Raw genomic sequence first — 22,126 nt, forward strand, 5'->3', positions numbered from 1 at the left:
TCTAAGTCTGTTTCAAAACTAAAAATTTAGGGTTTAGGCGTGGCTAAAAACAAGACAGAATGCATGAAAGTCGTATTTTGTACCTATATTGACGTAGAATGGAAGTTCTGGACAGAGCCTTAAAATAAGTCACTGTCACTTAAACTTGTGCACGAAGTACAGTCGAATTAGTGATAAATGTAGATAAAAACAAAGATTTAAATTTGCGCTATAAAAAATTCTTAGCTATCTCGAGCCTCTCGTATTTAACTCACTGAATAAAAATTCAACAGGCGACTGTCTAATGTAAATGCAGTCTTTTTTGACTATTAGATTATGAGGATACCTGTAGAAATAAAATGAGTACATAATAATACGTGGTCCCACTTAACAAAGCACTCATTCACAAGCATTAAAGTCAATTAGAAGCATAAATACATACATAATTACAACAGGAACTGAATTAGTCTGTATTTCCCCAATGCTGTAATAAATTTCGAATAATTTTCTTCATGAAATAATTGATGTCCTACGGACTGAATGGGAATACTTTCATTGCGACCAATAAAATATAATATACAGTGTAATATTAATCCTGTAAATATATTAACAAGATATCGTATAAAATACATGAAATGGAAACTATTCACTGGAAATTGCTTTAAATTTTAATAATACTCCTTACGTTATGATTACAGCAATGGTTCACTACTTACGTTGCAGCTGTCTGTTGTGTACTATCGTGAGGTCTGATGGAAATCAAAGACTTTCACTTTTTCACACCACAAATGTTGTTACAACTAGTGCTGCCATCTTATGTAGCTTAAAACCTCGCGTCTTTAGGCTAAATATGTTTTTTTATAGTCTGTTTGCATATTCAAGTGTAAATTATGCTGTTATGTGATATTTTTTTAGGTTATTTAAGTGACAGCCTTTTTATTTATATCACGAACGACCATAGCGTGACAAATGTCATGGTTGCTGCTACTGAAACGTCGACAGCTTGTTGTTTCCTTATTATTATATAATTAAAATATTCTAGAAACTGAGAAGACGAAGAATGACAGTTTGCAGTGCAATCCACATTTTGTACAATATATTATATAGAAATGTAATAACGGGAATTGCAGGGTGAATTATACATTAGCATTACAACTTAAAACATGGAATCAAAAACTGACACGTAATTCCTCACTGATTGACCCATGCAAATTTAAACACCAAAATTCGACGTATGGCGTCACTTCCGGAAAACAAATTGTATAATCTTTGTTACGATAAAAGTAAATGTCTCGTATTGTAAGCCAATTTCATCCAAGGAGAACGTGCCTTGATTGTTAAATACGTTAACGTTTAGCTTTGTTTGGACTGGAAAACTAAACTCACGTTCTTCAGTGTTGAATTGACGACAAACTTCGTCAACGGGCCGATAAAAAGCGGAACCAGTTGATGAATCGTCGTGCGATAACTTCAACTTTAATTACAACGTCCGACACGTAACCTTAACAGCTAATGCACACGTTACAACAACAAACGACGCGAGGAGTTGGTGACACTTCTTAATTTGTAAAAACTGCGATGCTCCAGAGGCACGAGTAATGATTTTACGTGTTTAATAACGACAGCTTTGCTTTTTCACGCAAACTGCGTAATAAAGAGGTTAAACGTTAAACCCTAAATCGAACATGACACATATCGACTGAGAAACACAAATACTCTGTGCACAGAGATCACACACAAACCTGGTTTCCATTTAACCCAAGTTGGCTGCCCTTGTTTTCCTAACCACAACATAAATGCACAACAAAGTATGAAAGTAATTAATACTAATTATAACTTACCTCCAAAGTCTTCACTGGATATGTTTCAAAAAACTGTTCACAAATCTTAAGCTACCAATTCTGATTCATTGAGACTGTAAACCCGTTAAGACAAACGCCAGAACACATACTTTTGCACACAAATCTTAAAGCCCGCGCTCCTTCACCACGCCATCTTACACTCGATAAGGTTACCAACATAACCAATCTAACGCCGCGAGATTTAAAATAATTCTTGAAAAACAGTTGTCAATAACAGGTGCATCATTTTAACCAGCTATCAGGTTAGGCTACTATTCCCTAATAATAATATAAAACAACTAAATACCAAAATAAATTATAATACACAAGCACAGGAAAAAGCAAGTTTAGAAAGATCATTTAAGAGACTGTAATGAAAACCTAACAGGAAATCGATTACATTTTCTGTTTTCTTATATGTGTACAAAGGACCTATGCTAGCTTTATCTGATCTGCTAATGACGATGTTAATGGTGTACGTAAATACAAATACTCTAATATAACACAATCTTTCTCAACTCTTTTCTGGGATGGCCACCGAATGGTTCCAGACAAGGAGCAGAGCGGCGCGTGAACAGCCCATCGGGGTTACAGCCAGCGGTAAGTGCAATCGCACCCAGATCTGTCAGCGTCATTGTGCTGTTTTCTACAGCATCCTATCACTTCCTCCCTCTCAGGTCCACAGCTGCAGTTCCAGGTAAAACCTGTCTGATCTTTAAAGTCACTGAACACCCAGCCAACATAGTGACGTACATCTAATGCACAGGTGGCCAGGGCGCTGGGATGAGCCAGAGGCCCACAGGATGACGGAGACCCGGGAGAGTCCGCTCGCCAACGAGAAGCATCTATTCTCCTTGGAGATGAACCAGTGTAGCAGCAGCAGCACAGGTGCGGTGGTGTCAGGGACCAAGAGCAAGGCGGAAGATCTCCCGGAGCGAGGGACATGGAGTGGCAAGCTAGACTTCATCCTGTCGGTCGTGGGTTTGGCCATCGGTCTGGGCAATGTATGGCGTTTCCCGTACCTTTGCTACAAGAATGGTGGAGGCGCCTTCCTGATCCCCTACTTCCTTACCCTCATTTTAGCCGGTATCCCCATGTTCTTCATGGAACTCGCCTTGGGTCAGATGCTCACCATCGGAGGTCTTGGCGTCTTCCAAATTGCACCCATCTTCAAAGGTATATTCCGTTTCCAGAATTAGTGGCTATGTTCCTCCTAGCTAACACAGAAAATACTAATATCATCTTGGTGAATTCCTGTCAGTGGCTGAACTGTTTGCGCAGGTATCGGTTATGCAGCGGCAGTCATGTCTTGCTGGATGAACGTGTACTACATCGTGATCCTCGCATGGGCCATCTTCTACTTCTTCATGTCAATGAGATCAGGTAAACATGAAGAGCCCTCCCTTCAGCTGCTAAGTTCTTAAAAGACTACCCTTTCCTATGAAATCCTGAGGTTCACCACAATACCTTGTTACTAACACAAGTAACTCACATCAGCCTCTATTTCAGTAATACTAACTCTCTCCTGTTACTTACATTTACTATGTTGGCACCTTGAAAATCTTCAATACCTGATCTAGTGTATGACTTTGCGCGGCTTGCTTGCAGACGTGCCATGGAGGACATGCAACAATTACTGGAATACCCGTAACTGCGTGAACGCATATGAGAGAGGTAACCTCACATGCTGGGAGCAGTCGTACAACAGCACGGCGTACAACAAAGTGTGCTCCATCAACCAGTACAACATCTCTGTCAAGGACCTCACTGACCCCGTCAAAGAGTTTTGGGAGTAAGTTACCCTCTCATTATGTACTAGTGTAAATCCCATTGAAAAATATATAGAAAATCCCATTTGATAAGATTCATATAAAGACACATGATGATGCTGTATTGTACGGTCATCGCTACACGACGGGACTCTGGAACAAGACTGAGTCATTCATGATTTGCGACAACCAAAATGGTGATTGGAAATAGTGGACTGGCAATGCCCCACTGTAGTCGCTAGATATACTACCTGTATAAAATCTAAGGGAAATCTCAGGCAAGGTGATGATAGTTACGCAAGTCAACTTCAGATCCCCACTCCATCAAATACTTAAACCACGAGTTGCAAATGATGACTTCAACTGCTAACCCATCATGATGTTCAGTACAAGTTTTAGGCTTTTCAAAACAAACAGCTCTACTTTGCGAGGGACACAATCATGAATGGTTTTGTTGTGTGTCCAGGCGCCGAACGCTGCAGATCTCGGAAGGAGTGGAACATGTGGGCAGCATCCGCTGGGAACTAGCCGGGACATTGCTTCTCGTATGGATCCTGTGCTACTTCTGCATATGGAAAGGTGTTAAATGGACGGGAAAGGTGAGTCAAGTAATTCAACACCCAAAATACAGACTGAAGTTTTCGTGGCATCTGGCACCTTTCAGCACAAAACAATGTTCCAGAAAAATTGTCAGGCTCCCACCTGGCAGTGTTTGTCAGACAAAGTCATTATACAGAATGGTACTACAGTCCACGGCTGTAATCTCGAGACTTGCAAGGAATGCAGGAAGTCCATAGCATTAAAAGGCAGACGCTATCTTTCCTCCTTAACCCCGCAAATCTCAAAATTACAGTCGTGGACTGTACTTTAATAGTCAAAAAATTGTATCTTACAAAATGACCACTTTACTGTCCCACAGATCTTAGGAAGACAAAAGTTTTCACAATCCTGTTTTGTGTTTGCTTAAGAAAGTAGGCTAAAAATTTGCATTATTAACAATAAACATGAAGTTGGGAACTTTTCAAAGACAGAAGTGGATGCCCTATATTGTATCACCTGTTTAATACATACCGTTGACAAGTGTAAGCTTCCAGCGTGTTATTCAAAATTATGATTTGTTACGACGTGCATTGCAGGTGGTGTATTTTACGGCTCTGTTCCCATATGTTCTGCTGACTGTGCTGCTGATACGTGGCATCACTCTTCCTGGAGCAATTGAAGGAATCCGTTTCTACATCAGTCCTAATTTATCGAAGCTCAGGGAGTCTGAAGTAAGTAAAAGACAACTTTTAGTAACATATACGAGGGTCGCTCATTAAGTAATGCCCCACATTTTTTTCCTCAGAATATATTTATTCAAGATGGCTGAAATTTAGTGACAATATAAATCAATGTTTCCCTTACACATACTATTTTTCCACATAGTCCCCATCAACTTGTACGGCTTTACGCCATCGTGGAACAAGTGCGTGCATGCCTTGCCAGTACCAGCTCTTGTCCTGTGAACGTAGCCATGTCCTCACTGCTTGAATCACGCTCTCGTCATCTTCAAATCTTGTTCCGCGGATAGCATCTTTGAGTGGCCCAAAGAGATGAAAGTCGGAGGGTGCCAGATCTGGACTGTAGGGTGGATGGGGTAGCACCGTCCAACCCAATTTGGTGATTTCTTCCCGGGTTCTCAGACTTGTGTGAGGGCGTGCATTGTCGTGCAGGAGCAAAATTTCTGCTGGATGCTTGTGAGGCCGAGCTCGTCGGAAACGCTTCTTGAGGGTTTCAGGGTCCCGATGTACGCGTCTCGCACCTCTTGGCATTACATCCACAAGAATGAACCCATCACTGTCCCAAAAGACAGTCATCATGACTTTTCCGGCGGAGGGAGTTGACTTGAATTTCTTCTTTCTCGGTGATTGAGGGTGATGCCACTCCATTGACTGCCTTTTTGTCTCCGGCTCAAAGTGGTGTATCCAGGTTTCGTCACCTGTAATGATCCCTCAGCATCAAAACGCTTCCAACAATTCAGAAAAAATTGTTTTCCTTTGAATCCTGTGGTCTGCTGTGAGACTTCGTGGAACCCATCTTGCGCACACCTTCGAATATGCAAGAGCCCGGATAATTGCAATTACACTTCCATTGCTGACTGAAAGCTGTTGGGCCAATTGTCGAGTTGTGATGCGCCGATCCTCACGAATAATGGCATCCGCGCGGTTCAACATGTCTGGAGTGGTGGCTGTGGCAGGACGCCCAGAGCGCGGCAGATCACGGAGCTCGGTTTCTTCACTTCCTGAAGCTTTAACTCTCTTAGCCCAGCGACCAACGGTGCTCCTATCGACTGCACAGCTTCCATACACAGCACACAAACGTTTATGAATGTTCACCACAGTTTCTTTTTCAGCAAAAAAGAATTCAATTACAGCTCGTTGCTTGTAACGAGAGTCGTTCACAGACGCCATTTTAACAGTTCACTACAGCTCCGCCATTGGTTGGAATCATTTGAAACTCCGTACACGAACGCGAGAAACATCAAATCTCAAGCATGTAAAAGTACACTTTTCTATCTTCATTATTGGCTGAGAAAAAAAATGTGGGGCATTATTTAATGAGCGACCCTCGTAGTACACATTGCCATTGAAATTTAAATGAGATTCTATCCTAAGTAAAGTAGGTCCTATATATAAAGAAGAAATGTGTACAAGATAATAATACAAAAATTAATTTTCCCTACCTAATGGATGATCGTGTGATCTTCACATTTATATACCATCCGAAAGTTGCTAGAAACGACAGAATGGTTGCTGATTTAATAGCACTTGAAAACAGAACCAACATTGTATAAAGTGAAGCCTTCGCGGCGACTGAACTTGAAAGATACTCTGGCAGAAGATATGGTGGCTTGTAACCCGAGAATCTTTCATCAACACCAACATTGTCAAACACGTGCGCCTAATGTGTTTTTACAGGTGTGGATTGACGCTGTGACACAGATTTTCTTCTCGTACGGTCTAGGACTTGGAACACTTGTAGCTTTGGGAAGCTACAACAAATTCACCAACAATGTGTACAAGTAAGTACCACATTAACTTTATATTCTTGAAGAGATATTCATAATCCTAAAATCAAAATACAAGCTCAGAGATCAGACTTTGCAAGAACCATTAGCATTAAGTATGTTTGTCGTACCATTCAAATGAAACAGCTTATTATGAAAGTCTGTGTACCAGTATGAATTGTATTTATAATGTCACGTTAATCTACATCAAATCCCATATAAACTGGAAGAACATAAGCTGAAAGGAAAAACAGGATGACTTAAGAAAAATTTATAATACCAATTAAGTGCTGAATCATCTGATGATACTGATAATGAAGTGGCACAACATAGTGAAGTAAGCACAATAAGATAACTCTTCTCTTTTGATGTAATTAATGCATTTTGGTTTCAGGGACGCTTTAATCGTATGCTCCATCAACTCTAGTACCAGTATATTTGCCGGTTTTGTCATATTTTCTGTTGTGGGGTTCATGGCACACGAACAGCAGAAGCCAGTGGCAGAGGTGGCGGCTTCTGGTAAGACGCATCAACATTCTTAATATTTTATTAAAATTCTTCCTCGTCGTGTAGGAAACTTAACAGCGAAACATTAATCAGACTGTAATCTTTCACAGAAATTCATTACTGATGTTGAACCTGCTTTTGGGTGTTTGCACCATGCCTCAAAATCCTCCATGAAGCAAAAATATGTTTTAAGTAATCACTTCAATTTCTTACACTCTTACATTCATTCATGTAAGTGTCTGAAACATTTGTCAAAGTCAGGTCATCTCAGGAACTGTTCAATACCCACAGGCCCGGGACTGGCGTTCTTGGCGTACCCATCCGCCGTGCTCCAGCTGCCTGGCGCACCCATCTGGTCCTGCCTCTTCTTCCTCATGCTGCTCTGCATTGGACTGGACAGTCAGGTACATAGGAGGCTGTGACACCACAAACAGCGACTAAACAGCCACTGTATTTGAAGTTAAATCCAACAAAACAAACACAGACAGCAAAATAAAATTTAGCTTAATTCTTCCTACACTTTGTGCTTGCCTCCATAATATCTGATTTTAAACATAAGATCATCTCTGACCACAGTTCTGCACCATGGAAGGCTTCATCACTGCCATGGTTGACGAGTGGCCCCTCCTTCTGCGACGACGTAAAGAACTTTTCATAGCTGTTGTGTGTATTTTATCATACATCGTTGGCTTCTCCTGCATATCACAGGTTAGAATCTACACACCAAAAGCATGGAAATTTGACTAGAAATCTCCTGTCATCTGAATAAGGAAATTCATATGTTTTAATGAAACATTAGGTCATATGTTGATTTTTGAGAGAAGCTTAAGAGATGTTCAAAGGAACAAGTGACCTTTCAGTTATGACTGTACAGTATTTTAAAAAATGGGAAAACATTGGTTTATCCTTCTGGGAGTCAGGAACCAGTCAGAACTTTTTGTGTTGAAATCAATGGGAATTTCATTTTTGATTTATGAATTTTTCCTTACAAATGTTTTCATTGAATAAATTACATTCATGAATCGATGGATGGGGGTAGAATATAATGTTATGACACAACATGGTGGACTTTACATTGTCTTACATGAAAACAATTAAGTACAGAACATGAGAAATTCTACTTGATGACGGACGTTATTCACAGCGTCAGCTAACAGAACTGTCACTGCATTCGTCTCATGGTGAAAAACTGTAAGAGTGGGTACCGGTAAGAAACAGCACCAGGTTTTAAAACAAGATTTAAAGAAAATTGCTTCAGACCTGGTGTTCTTATGTCTTTTCACATCACTGTCTTTTAGGGTGGAATGTACGTATTCCAAATCCTTGATTCATACGCCGTGAGTGGCTTCTGCCTCTTGTTCTTGATCTTCTTTGAATGCATCGCTATTTCGTGGGCATTTGGAGTAAACCGATTTTATGATGGCATCAAAGACATGATTGGCTACTACCCATTCATGTTTTGGAAGTTGTGTTGGACCATCACTACACCGCTCATTTGTGTGGTAAGTTCGTATAAAAGAAGCTGATAGTTCAAATAATAAGATACTTTGCCTTAAAAAAATCATCAGCTATTTTTACAGTACTTAGCTCCAATAAATATAAATGCTGATAAAAATTATTGTGTGTTCATAATGTAGAGATTTAAATTGCCAAAACTGGTTTATCAAAATGTGAACCATCAAAGCTAATAACTTTCATACTTGGTATGTTGTAAAACAACATAAAAACCAACAAATAATAATCATATAACCTCATCTGACCCTGCATAACATATGCAGTAGATGTAGCATCATTAAACATACTAATAACTGAAAACAGCAATCTTCAGACTCACCGCTGTGAAAACCTCATATCCTACATACTAATAATCATCACTCGAATGTAACTTTGTCATTACAGGGAGTATTTTTCTTCAACATTGTGCAGTGGACTCCAATCAAGTACCTAGATTATGAGTACCCATGGTGGAGTCATGTCCTTGGGTGGCTTACGGCACTTTCTTCAATGTTGTGCATCCCAGGCTATATGGTCTACCTATGGATGAAGACACCGGGAGACATGAGAACAGTACATCTTAAATTAATACGTGCATGCTTCTAATGTTAATTCATACTGTATATTAATAATATTGCAGTACACAGTGAACCTCAAATTAAGTTATTTTCAATCTTAAGCTTATATAAAGGTTCCCAGAGGTTTTGCATATACTAAAAGTTACTTTCTATTCCATTTTATATCTGAAATCATAATTCATCATCCATATATAATACAAAACATACTTTGGATACATGATCTATTCACCATTGCTCCCTTGAGTTTACAAGTTACATCATTCAAATAAACTTATCATTTATTATGCACTGACCTATAGTCTTCTAGACTGGAGTAGTTTCAGACTTTAATGAAGCAAAAGAGAAAATCTGTAAGAACATTAGTGGAATTTAAATTTTCAATGTGCCATAAAAATACTGATGCTTATAAATTGCATAACTAAACACTTTTGTGGTTTACAAAATTTAACCATTAAAGGAACACACTTTCTTATTATTAGGTTTCTTTCCATAATTTCCTGAATTATTACCCTTCCTGTAAACCTCAATAACAGTGAATATTTCGCATGTAAACAAATATTTAAATCTATTTCACTACTCCTTACAGAAAGTCAAACTTCTGGTACGGATAGAAGACGATGTGGCAAGTCTTCGAGGGAAGATGACAGGAACACCTTCAGATATAACTTCTCTGTAATTTGCCAGTTCTGCAAAATCCAGTTCAACTCCTGTCTCCTGAAGGAGAGCAACAATTTGCCGATCTCCAGATTCCGAGCAGAAGAAATGTTCTTGCAACTGAAGAGACGTGTGAATAATGTACTTGTGACTATCCTTGATGCTTAGAGTGAAGTGAAAATTAGGAGACAGACACTCACGACTTTAATTTGAAGTAACTTCAGAATACTTACACAAGATACTCGCCACGTTGTAGAAACACTCTACAGTTAAATGTGGTCAGTTCTGGAGGGGGGATATCTGCATAGATATAAGACAAATACAATTTATCTGTGAAACAAGTGGTAAATTACCTCAAGAAAGTAATGACCACTAATGGACAGAAAAGGTGAATCATACTAGAAACAATACTGTCATTATTGGAATACCCAGTCAAAAATTCAGTACTAGTTTCATGTCACCGACATTCATAACATAGTACAATTATCACCGTTTGTGTATGAACTCAACGTTTTGACCCAGTCATGTGATACATTTGGGTTATTTTCCCTTAACCCATTAACATTGGGCTCCACTAGCAAGCAGCCTTATTGTCCGCACAGCTGCACCATGATCAGAGGTCGTGGTCCTTTGTGTCACTCGTTATGACCCAGCCATTTAAACGCACGCTCCAGGCTAAGCAGCAAGCCATTCAAAGGAGACCATATTGGGTTCATAACGTAAAGCCTTCTGTTGTAATTAATTTATTTGTTAGAATGACAGACTATTATTAATTATTAAATGATATGGAAACACATGGGCCATTTTATTTCATTTTATTTCTTAATGTTGTTCTCAAATATGTGTGCATGCTTCCATCTAAAATGTAGAAGAATCTATTATGGTTTAATGTTTTTAGTTCTCAATGGGGATACATCTGTCAACATTATGTTACACAAATCAATAAAGATGTTTTTACACATTGTAGGGTGTTACTGAAAAGTATGAAGTTATTTGATGTTCCTATGCAACTGTATCAGTTTCTCAGTTACTAACACCATCAAACATTAGAAATGAAAGTCAGGGTGCCTTGGATTCCTAGACCTGTGTCAGGTATAAGCATGAAAACTTGGATCAGATCAAAAAAAAATGTAAGAACACGTCATATCTCTTGGCTGTTATAGAAAACACACACACTACTAAAAATAAAATCAAGGACTAAAGATTTCAATATCAAAAGATGTGTTACCGAGTACTTTACGCCATATTTTACATAATACTGGTTAGGCACGAAACGTATACTTGCCTATAAACTACTCACCCAACATGACCGAGTACAAAATCATCCACATTTTATTATTCATAACGCAAGTACAAGACGAAAAAGTATTTTAATTGTTGCACGGATATCTATAAAGCTGTTTTCATCAATGATGGATATTATTCAAACTTCATGGTAAGGAAAGATAGTCAACTTTATTATGCCACTGTGCGTTACAACTTCACACAATTGGCACTGTACACTACGTTATATTAGTAACACAAGGCAAATAAAAGATGGCCATCACTGATTCAGTCTGTCACTGCTCACTGAGCTCCACTTGTACCCACTACAGTCAGAATAATTTACAACTCACGACAAATATGACAGAGGAAACGAAAACAATCTGAAATGGATCACTCCCAAGTTTCTGTAAAATGCAAATGACAATCAATTACTTGCTTAACCCTTTGCGCCTCTTAATGCAGAATGACATACAATCAGAAGTAATAATGGCCAAAGCACTGAACGCAACTAATGTCAATACAACTACAGATATAATCTCGATACACACCAGCGGTGGGTGGAGGGACCCATGCCGAGACTATATCATCACGTCGCATTATGCCTGAGCCCGTGTTGAGTTGCATCAGGCTGCAGTAATCACGTAATACTTCCATCCATTGTGCTGTGCCTCAACTTAGCCCCAAAGAAGGGGGGATCATGAAATACGAAATTTAGGGTTGAACTACAAACAAAATAATATCTTGGTAATATGATGTATAAGTTTCACAGTGACATAAATTTGAAATTACCAAGATCCTGGAATTTCTGTAAAGAAACGTGCGTATATTTCAGTGCCACACACTAGTGTTTAAATGGAATGAGCACAAAGGGTTAATTAAGCGAGAAGTGTAATAAATACACAACAAATGAACTGTTCTCCCAGATTTTGTTTTTTAAAATTGTTTTATGGCTTTCTCTCTCCTCATCAGAGTTGAATCAACAAGCAGAATATTATGTTTCTAAGGGTTGAAATCTGGGTTCTTCCTCAGAATAACAAACCCTTCCATGATGGGGGTGAGAGGCACATACTCTTCAGTTGCTAACTCTGCCCTTTCACCAAATGCGAGCAGAACTGGAGTTGTGTGGGTCTGAAAACCTGTGATTGTCTTCGGTTTTCCAGCTTGTCCGACAACATCGACAGCCTAGAAAAAAGTTGATTTAAGTTTAGCAAACTGAGGCTGTATTTCTAGAGTTCACCTTCCCCTCTAACCTGGCAGGTGAACAATCTAACAATGATGTACTGTTCATATGAAAAATGTTAGTTTTCCTTTCTTTAATGCTCATTGCAGCTGTAAACATAAAATACTCAAATATGTCACCTCTAAACTCTTAACACAAACAAATAAACTTTAAGAGCAACTTGAAATCCGTTCAACAAGACTTGGTTTTCTGAAACTCACCAAACCCACTCTCACAGGAACGGCCAGAGGATTCAACTCCTCGTCAAACGTCACCAACATTCGAGGTTGCATGGCGGCAGCAAGCGTGAAGAGTAAGTAATGTGACCGCCCCAAGATTACTGCAAAACCAATCAGCATATTCGTGTTAGTGCAGCTCCTAGAGCCGTAGTGAATACAATATACCACAACGACACTTTCCGCCCTGTCAAGAACACACTTGCCATAGTTCATACACAATGGAGGTTCAATACGAGCCTGCTTGTTCAGCGGCTGGTGATAAAACATTAGAACCACTAATCCCATTTAAAACATTTTCAATATGATGGAACCAAACAATGCCTTGTAGAAGCTTGAACTTACTCTTAACATCTAGGAGCACTTATCGTCCTGCTATCAATGGCTTATAACTTATGCAGTTGCTAAACAGTTGTTTTACAGACAAAAAACACTGAAGCCATCCTCATTATTTGAAGTTCCATTAAATGTCAGTATAAATAAACAACTTAACACCACTTGCACTTATTGCACTCATACTGTCTCTAAGTTACGGTAATATACTTACTGTTCTTCACATCCAGGAATCCGACAAGAGTCGACAGCAGACCTGCCAGAGCGACTGGGCTCAGAAGCTGACGATCACTGTGATACGGACACAGCGTGAGGGTACCCTTGCCAAGATGGGTAAGTCCCTGCGCTATTCTCACCATAAAAAGATTATTAGGATCCTTTGCGTGAAACTGTGCCAGCTGACGAAGCATAGCAGCCAGCCTGCAAAAGATAAAATTACAAAATCCACCTCGCTGCCCTTGACACAATAAAAATAACTTCCATATTTTGTGTGTGCAGTTGCAAGTTCGCAGTAGGTCTCCAATCACATACTGGTTAAATCATAATAAAAACATAAAATGTCCAGTTCCACTTTTAAATCACATTTCTACAATCATCACATAACAATTCAACGGTAAATTATGGAAAAACGTGATGAATGGAATCTGACATTTCAAAATATGAAACACATTTCACCTTCAGAAAACAATAAGTTACCTCGCATTGTTGGTTCCTGCTCCTACAAGACCCATCGCAAAGATGGCGTTATGAGCAACTTCAGAGTCGCTGTCATGCGAGAACTTGCTCAGTGTGTCCAAAATACTCAGTTTTGGGTTGGACACAGAAATTAGGCCCAGTGCAAGAGGTACAGATCTCCTTATAACTGGTTCACAGTACCGTAACTGAAAAGATACCATTCCATCAGATGGACATAATGCAGAACTAGGTAGGCACATTACAGAGGGTAGTTATAAAATAGTTATGACAAATAATGATAAATATCTTCGAACTAAGATCAATATTCTCCACTCACGAACAGGAGGTTACACATCACTTGCCTACCGCGCTCCGCACGTAACAAGCATTTACTTAACTCTCGCGTGGAGTGCTTACCAAATGACCAAAAGTTCTAAACGCCATTTCAGAACCTATTTCTTCACCCATTGCAATAAGAGCGATGCCCAGTACTGCAATGGCTTGTCGTGATGAAAGGTCTTTGTCTTCCTTCTTTTCCTCTTTCTTCTCTTTCTTATCGTCCTTCTTGTCTTCCTACACGGAACAAAAGCAACTGTTATAAGTCACTGCAGTGAACGCAGAGAGACAGTGCACAGCGATACATAGAGCAGAAGTATATAAATGTACTATTACACTGACCTTCTCAGCTGGTTCGTAATGCTCACTGCAAATGTGCAGCAAGTTCTGAATCTTCAGAACGTTTCCAGTTCCTGCATACGCACACACCTCAACTAGCGTCACTGACATGGACCTGAATGGTTCCGGTATGACTTCAAGGGCCGCAATAATAGCCTCTACAGCTTCTTGTCTCCCTGCAGAAGAATGAAGAATGAGTGGGGGTTCTTCTCGGTAATTATTCTTTTACACGATACCATAAAATCGTAGTTACACAAACCCCTGTCAACTGCAATTATAATCTAAGTACAGTAATGAAATACACTTATAATAAAAGTCAATAAAAACATTTCTTTATCATGCTATTAAAATGTAAATTACCGAGACGCACATAATATTTACATGATTATGTACAGCTTCAGGTCACGGTCCAGAAGCCTAATAGTACAGGAGTGTACATCCCTACTCTCAAAATTCTAGTATGAGAAGATCTTGCTGATGAGTCTTCTATGGCTTAAATTTCAATTTAGAATAAAAACTCAGGCATAAGTTAAAGACGGTCTCTCATAATTTGTTCATTAAAACTTCTCAGCAGTCTTTGCAAATTCAAGAACATCTAAACAAAGCAAATCACAGTGCATTCATTTCATTCTTTATGGTATTTTAACCCACCAATCAGGCTCCTCCCTCTCTTGCTGTGAGCATACAGTACATTGGGGGAAGGGGAGGGAATAAGTCTATTAGGACAGTATTTTAAAAACACAGAACGTAATACAACTTTGTCATGTTCATCAGACATAAAAATGTTTTTAAAAAAACTCATCACTCATAAGAATGATGAAGAAAATTTTTCAGATGTGTCTCTGTTCTATAACTCACCCAGATGGCATAGCCCCAAACCCAAAGGCAAGAACCTAGCATATGTATCATGAAGATCGGACTCAGATTTCTCCATCAGGGTCTGTACGATGGTGGCAGTGACATCAGGATTACATGATCCGACAGCAATCATGCCACATGCCAAGCCGGCCATGCCAACTACTTCCATACTGGACTTCGGATCACTGAATACTGGGGTCAGAAGACTCAAAACAGCCTCTCGATTTGACCCAGCATAAGCCAAACCAAGACCTGTAAGAACACATTACAAAACAACTCAGAACATCGTCGTCGCCGACATCAACGGGACTTCCTTCTAGAGTCTCAGTAGTAGTATTACTCATAAAAATTGTCATACGTAACATCGAAGTTTCACATTCTCACCATGTTTATAGCTTATAGCACAAAGGACTTAAACAAATGAAGATTATGTTCTATGTTTTGGCACTGATTAGACTCAACGGCAGATGTCAATGTTTCTCAAGAACATTAGCATCTACTGATGAATCTACATGGTACCAAAACCCAGAAAAGATCCCCATCCTCACAGTAATAAGAACCCCATATCTCACAATTTTTATAAGCCTAGCTGCAACGGTTATTGTGCAGTAATATTACTGTATAAAAGTAAGACCTTATGAACAGATTCACATCGTTCAATAACCATTAACACAAATAACTGCAGAATCACTCTTATCGCACAAGTTTGCACGACCATGCTGGTATTATTAATCAACGCTAATGAATTACAGTTATTTTGGTGCAATGCTTTCTGTGGCATAATATTCAACCCAAGGTTTGTGAAAATCAGTTAAGTGGTTCAAGAGGGACCACGCATGAACACAAAAAACACGCTTGTGCACATACACATGATGATACCACAGGTCTAAATTCTCATATCAAGTACAGACAGCAGAATTAAAAAATATAAATCTCACAATCTACTAACCCACAATGGCACCGATGCGCATCACATTGCTACTATGCAAAACATAGTCCGACAGCAACGCAAGAGCAGGGTCACACTCGTTTCTCACTCCACAGTTTACGATACCACAAGCCAGAAGAGCCCCCGACTGCAAACGATAATCTTCTGTTACAGACTTTCACATACAAGATTGCAAGATTGTTCCATACACATTACATCAAAGTCACAACACAAATTATGTGACAAGTTACACACAAAAGACAATGATTTTCACTGAACACAGCCCCTTCCCACTTAATCTTTCTTAATTTCATTTAAATTAAACGGTGGATCACGCAACAAAATCATTACCACTAACTAACTCACTCACTAGATGGCTTACCGAACCCGAAGGTTCATCACCGAATTAACCAAAGCCCTCCACCGGACCCTGTCCTGGGCCAACAAAATCCAGTCTCCTTCAACGCCTATCTCCCATAGATCCCGCCTGAGATTATCCTCCCATCTACGTCTAGGTCTCCCCAGCGGTCTCTTCCCCTCAGGCTTCCCCACCAATACCCGGTGCACACCTCTTGTCCCATCCATGCGCGCTACATGTCCCGCCCATCTCATTCTTCTCGACTTAATCACCCTCACAATACTGGGGGAGCAGTACAGATTTTTAAGCTCGTCATTATGCAGTTTTCTCCACACCCCATCGTCTTCCCTCTTAGGCCCAAATATCCTCCTCAACACCCGATTCTCAAACACCTGCAATCTGTGTTCCTCCCTCTGAGTGAGAGACCATGTTTCACACCCATACAAAACAACAGGCAAGATTATTGTTTTGTATACTTTAATTTTCAGGTTCTTAGAAATCAGACGGGAAGACAAAAGCATTTCCGGAATTTAGTCTCCTCCTAACTTCCTCACAAGTATCATTTTGATTTGTTATTGTTGTTCCCAAATATTTGAACTTTGTAACCCTTTCAAAGGATTTATAAATCATTACCACTAATCATCAAAATATATGAATTCCAGTGAATCATTTGTATCTTTTTCAAATGCCAGTGCTTAAATTATAAACAAAATACAGCACTTAAAAAAGATCAGATGGTTCACGCTGTGAAAGGAAATGATCGCCGTTTACTACGAGAATAACAAAGAATCCATGCATACACTCTGTGAGCAAAATATGAATTTACTGTTTATTAAAGTAGATGGGACATGCAGCCATACTGGGCTTTAAAGGTTTTTACGAAGTTGAACAGTCATTTTAAACACCACTTTCCCACAACCACACTTACAGTTTATCTCAATTTCAAGCACAAAAAATCTTGTCCCCTGGACAGACATTCAGTACACATTGCACTGTAATAATACTTCAAATCTCTTTATATAATAAAATCTCAAAAAATGTTGGTATTAATTACACTAAAGTCTCACCATAAATTCAAAACTAACCTTAATATAATCTTCAGCTGAATAAAGGTATTTATCAATGGGAGTCAAACCTCCATCAACATCCCATAGCAAGACCAGGCCCAAAGATGCTGTAGCACTCAGCATTCCTTAAAGCAAATTTATTATAAAATTAAAAATCATCTTACGAGATACGAATTCTACACAGCAAAGATGACAGTGAGCTAGTAAGTACTCACTAGTTAAACAATTAATATAATTTCTCTTATATCGTGTAAGTGGAACAGGAACATTAAATATAAAACGCCTGTACAAATAATAATGTAATTACACAACCAGGTGGTTAAATGTAGGAAAAGAAATGAGCTCGTTATGCAATTATTACCATGTTCCTTATTTTTATAAAGCCATTTATTTCCGTCTTCCATCAACAATTTGTCATGACCAAATGCAGCGTTCACAAAGCCATTCACGAAGCTGGCCGCAAGGTTTTGGCGAGCAGAATCAACCTGACCACCTCCAAACGCAGGTCGTGAATTCTCCAGATGTGATTTGTATACGTCTTCCGGGGTTTTCGGTTCCATAATATCCAGCTAAAAAGATAATTTTTTTCCATAAATGTTTACGTATGTCGTGAAATCTCATTTAATTGGCTTTAACTGTACGGCTAAAACTTGAAACATAAGAGTGAAATTCCAAAATTGAATTCTGTTTATAAATTCCTATAGTTTAAAATGGAATCACAATCTTTTCAGAGATAATTGTACTTAAATAGTATAAAGTAAGAATAATATCATTCAAACCAGAAACATAATCACAACTGGAACCATTAACACAAATGATCTCAGCAGTATGGTGCGAAAACAAACCACATTCCAATGGATGAACATAAAGATATCACTAACCTCACGAGCAAGATTCAAGAAATGGTTGTTTAAATGGGCATTTGACATAATTTCAACAAGATCATCATATTCAACCATATTCTCATTCAACTCAAGAAAGATCTGTTGTCTGCCCAACATAAAAGCCAACTGCTTCTGCACTGACCTGCAACAGTAAAACACACAAATACACAAAACGTACAACTTCAGATAACACTATGATCCTTTTGGTTACCCATCAATCTGCTAAACGCTTCCTTGACCTTGCAGAGTCAAGCACAAACACAAGTATTTAAATTTCTAATCTGCTAACCTTGCTATTGTTCATTAACAATGGTGTCATAATAAGACATCAAAAATAAATGATTTAAGAATTAATGACGTACTTAAATCCTAACATAGTCAAACTGAGCAACCACACCTCAAAAATTTTGAAAGTGGATCCATGACTCATTACACTAAACGGGAAAACAAAAATATAAAGCGACCATCACAGGAAACAAACAAGATTTGCCAGGGATAAATTCCAAAATTCTGCACTTACCTCGCACTCAGCCAACTAAAAAAATAATACTGTAACATTTATCTTCCTCCAGACACTGTTCTTCATTAACATATTTGGCATCAATAAACAAAGCGACAGCAGATATAATACATAAAAATATTATTAACATAAACTGAATGGTTTCCATAATTACAAGCCAACTCGTTTAAATATTTTATTTACACTGTAATGACATAATTAAATATTAGCAGATACGTGAAAGTATGAAGTACTTACAAGTCATTACATGACGTGAATATCTCTTCAATTAAATGTATATCATTCAGTTGCATTGCAACTCTTAACGCCTGAGGATACTGATTAAAACGTTTGAAAAGGCGAAGTGAAGCTTGGAGTAACGTCGTATTCTCAGGATCTGGCACGTACGGTACACAGCTGAAATAAAAAAGAAATTAAATAGAAATATCTAAAGAATGGAATAAAAAATCGCATAATGCCAATTTTACTCCGACACATTTGACCTCTTATCTCAGAAGCCTGAGACATGAAAGAGATTTCTGGTCCTAGCCCTAAAATGTATATAAAAAAACATGAAAATCAAAGCAAGACATTAGAGTAATTCATTGGAAACTTTTCAAACCTCGATAAATAAAAATCATTACCTTGTAAGGTACAAGCACAGTCTTGGATATGCACTCTCATCTACATACTGCTCCAACAAATCCAAACGTTCTATCTCCATAAGCAGGTCACAAGCCTCTGCTTCAGCGTTATGTGCCATATGGTATGGAACAATCTGACGAGCCAGCCCCACTAACTTTACTCGTAATTCTTCGTCATCCCCACTCATGTCTGCCCATTCACCTGCAATCTCTCCTGCTAGGTGTCTATAAATAATCAGAATTAAGACACAATTCCACATAAATAAACAAGTGACAGCACCAACTCCGAAACACAGGTGAATATAGATACCGATCCTTCACCAAGCGACACAAACAACTTTCATAAATATTACCGTCCGATCTACATGCACTTATGACGTATTAAATCAACCAAGCAGAAATCAATCTTACCTAACATATTCATGACCCCAGTTTCCAATTTCACATTGTGACCCTCGCAGTCTATACTTAAGACAGTCACGACTGTCGCTCATGGTCATGGCCAGCACAGATATAACATCAGCACAAAACTCATTCGTTTTTGGATCTTGTATCTTCGAATATATCTGCTTCATCGTATCATAATGAGATCTCATAAACTTTAATGGCTTGGGCACGCTAGTCATTGAAGTTGTAGAGGCGCGGATTTGGCTCCTTAGGCTCTCAAGTGCTGGCAAGTAGAGTTTCTCATCATTTTCCTGCAAACACTCATGTATATGAATAAAACCATTACCTCCACACCCTTACATGTCCTCATGGCCGTGTGCATGGGTACACAAGTAATTTCCTTTCTATACTATTGCAGCCACCACAAATGCTGTTGTCCTCCTCCAATCCACCTGCATTCAGTAATAAATTGAGTAAAAAAATTGAATTTGGGAAAGCCAACATTGCACATTGTCACTAGGACAGATTTTGGACCACACAACTATGTAGTATTTCTTTCCAAATTTGGTTTCCTTAGGTTATTTTACTTTGTTCCATTTCTTTATTTATTCTCTGGCTATAAGCATGTCAACTGGTTAAAAATCACCAGTGTTTCAGGACCACCTCTGACCCCATGTGAGTGACTGTGGGTCCAGGCCACTGCTCAGTTGTGTTAATGTATAATGCTGTGTAATAAAAAAAACTAAGAAAAAAGTGCAATTTCTTTACAAAATTAATTATAGTTTCCGAAGATCTTGTGGTTTCAGATTTATTTTTTGCATGCTTTCAAAGGGGTATGTGGCTGACATTTATGAAACGTTCCAAACAAATCCAACATTCCATTTTTCTGCAGTTAATTTCCAAACTTCATAATATTTAACCACTTAAAACTGTAATGTATATTTATATATGGATAGAAAGAACATTTTATAACCTTTAAAGTGAACTCTAGAATGTTTATCAAAGTGCATTATCAAAGGATTAAAATGTAAATTTTGAACACACTTTTTTACCTGGAGGAGAGAATTTTTTAACATACTCTATTTCATAAACCACTTGACAGAGGTTTAGAAAAAAGACAAATACAGTAATTAACAAGGCCAATACAAATGCTAAATTTAATCACAGTCCTACTCTTTGAGAATCAATGGGTCTGTTTCGTGTATTTTTCATTTCTCTCTCTCTGCTCCCTTTATATACTGTCTACCCTTACGTGTTCGAAATATAATTTCCTTCTATCGTAAAACACAAACCCCTCCTGGTGAACAAAAGCTGGAAGTTAACATGCGGAATTAATTTAAATTCCTGATTGTGGTTATGTTAACTCATAATGCACCAAACCACATTCTAAACCTATACACAACTTCGCCCGTAGTGATGTACTGTAGCAGAAATTTGTTACCAAAAATAATAATATGCCTACCTGCAGCCTTTCAACCAACATGTTTAGCTCTTCTTGAAGTTGTTTATCTTCTTCAGACTGAAAATAAACGTAAGTGAACTTATAGATTCGAATAATCATTTTCTTAACGATAATAATATAAATAAGAACTCGATTTTTTATTTTAAAGCTGCCTTTAAATTGGTTTCGGGGAACTGCAAACATTTAAAGTTATTCTTACCAGTTCCGCATTTTCTTCTTCATTCTTCTTTGTGGCATTTGGAATAATTGTTTTATCTTTCTTACTTCCTGACATATTGAGAACAATGTGTATCAATAATCACAAAATGATATTCCAACCACAATATACTTAAAATAACACCAATTTAACCTGCTTGTCACTCTTATGATCATCGACCAACACAGATGATAAAACCACCGCTAAGAGTGTAAGAAACAGACCAAAGACATTCAAGACCTCTTCCTCTTCTTCTTACAAAGTTATGTTCATAAATTAATGAATAAAGGACAGAAGTAGACCTGACTTGTATGCAATTAACATTCAACCTACACGAGGTCAAATAAAGATGCCAAAGGCTAGACTATCGTTTCATAAAACCCCGTGTATATGATCCACCAACCTACACGTTGTTTCGTTTTAATTTTGGCATTTGAGAGTACGAACGTTAACTGATATTCGCCCGTACAATTGTAATAATTAGAGAATGGACGGAAATTAATAAAAATCGGTATGTGTCACGCCATTACGTCAGCATTCGAAACTCATTCGTTCGAACTTCTTGCACTAT

At 38.4% G+C, this 22,126-nt stretch overlaps 3 protein-coding genes across 4 annotated transcripts in view; 1 reads left to right on the forward strand and 2 right to left on the reverse strand.

Moving 5' to 3' along the window:
• Positions 1–881, reverse strand: part of LOC110834956 (dynamin-binding protein-like) — a 27,474-nt gene extending 26,593 nt beyond the window's left edge. The window contains exon 1 of the mRNA XM_087354265.1: positions 696–881. The gene's annotated coding sequence lies outside the window, so the exon portion shown is untranslated. The remainder of the gene's footprint in view (positions 1–695) is intronic.
• Gat (sodium- and chloride-dependent GABA transporter) overlaps positions 1–10,830 on the forward strand; it is a 12,876-nt gene extending 2,046 nt beyond the window's left edge. For both annotated transcript variants that reach the window (XM_022074609.2, XM_022074606.2), the window contains exons 2-14: positions 2,372–2,420; positions 2,587–2,996; positions 3,102–3,203; positions 3,429–3,612; positions 4,056–4,188; positions 4,726–4,860; positions 6,547–6,650; positions 7,030–7,154; positions 7,434–7,546; positions 7,719–7,850; positions 8,441–8,644; positions 9,042–9,209; positions 9,801–10,830. In XM_022074609.2, the coding sequence (XP_021930301.1) occupies positions 2,624–2,996; positions 3,102–3,203; positions 3,429–3,612; positions 4,056–4,188; positions 4,726–4,860; positions 6,547–6,650; positions 7,030–7,154; positions 7,434–7,546; positions 7,719–7,850; positions 8,441–8,644; positions 9,042–9,209; positions 9,801–9,890 (1,863 nt within the window). In that variant the 5' untranslated portion in view covers positions 2,372–2,420; positions 2,587–2,623 and the 3' untranslated portion in view covers positions 9,891–10,830. The remainder of the gene's footprint in view (positions 1–2,371; positions 2,421–2,586; positions 2,997–3,101; positions 3,204–3,428; positions 3,613–4,055; positions 4,189–4,725; positions 4,861–6,546; positions 6,651–7,029; positions 7,155–7,433; positions 7,547–7,718; positions 7,851–8,440; positions 8,645–9,041; positions 9,210–9,800) is intronic.
• Positions 10,831–11,304: 474 nt separating this feature from the next.
• Positions 11,305–21,786, reverse strand: Rpn1 (regulatory particle non-ATPase 1). The gene is made up of 16 exons (XM_022074604.2): positions 21,559–21,786; positions 21,360–21,416; positions 19,922–20,208; positions 19,511–19,735; positions 19,125–19,283; positions 18,365–18,509; positions 17,845–18,052; positions 17,502–17,608; positions 16,080–16,206; positions 15,131–15,382; positions 14,276–14,448; positions 14,015–14,170; positions 13,619–13,803; positions 13,137–13,342; positions 12,575–12,693; positions 11,305–12,316 (listed from the first exon to the last, which is right to left on the reverse strand). Exons 1-16 carry the CDS (start codon positions 21,631–21,633, stop codon positions 12,134–12,136), a joined length of 2,664 nt encoding a protein of 887 aa, XP_021930296.1. The 5' UTR covers positions 21,634–21,786; the 3' UTR covers positions 11,305–12,133.
• Between the last annotated feature and the right edge of the window lie 340 nt (positions 21,787–22,126).

This window comes from Zootermopsis nevadensis, unplaced genomic scaffold, assembly GCF_977971745.1.
Source record: "Zootermopsis nevadensis isolate Lab colony 2312 unplaced genomic scaffold, Znev_1.0 Znev_ptg000023l, whole genome shotgun sequence".
NCBI classification, from domain to species: Eukaryota; Metazoa; Arthropoda; class Insecta; order Blattodea; family Termopsidae; genus Zootermopsis; species Zootermopsis nevadensis.

Coding starts and splice junctions, on each gene's coding strand:
- Rpn1 (XM_022074604.2), bottom strand. CDS start 21,633: ATGTCAGGAAGTAAGAAAGATAAAACAATTATTCCAAATGCCACAAAG. Junction 18,053..18,364: donor TCTTGAATCTTGCTCGTGAG/GTTAGTGATATC, acceptor TTATCTTTTTAG/CTGGATATTATGGAACCGAA. Junction 17,609..17,844: donor TTATAAAAATAAGGAACATG/GTAATAATTGCA, acceptor ATTTGCTTTAAG/GAATGCTGAGTGCTACAGCA.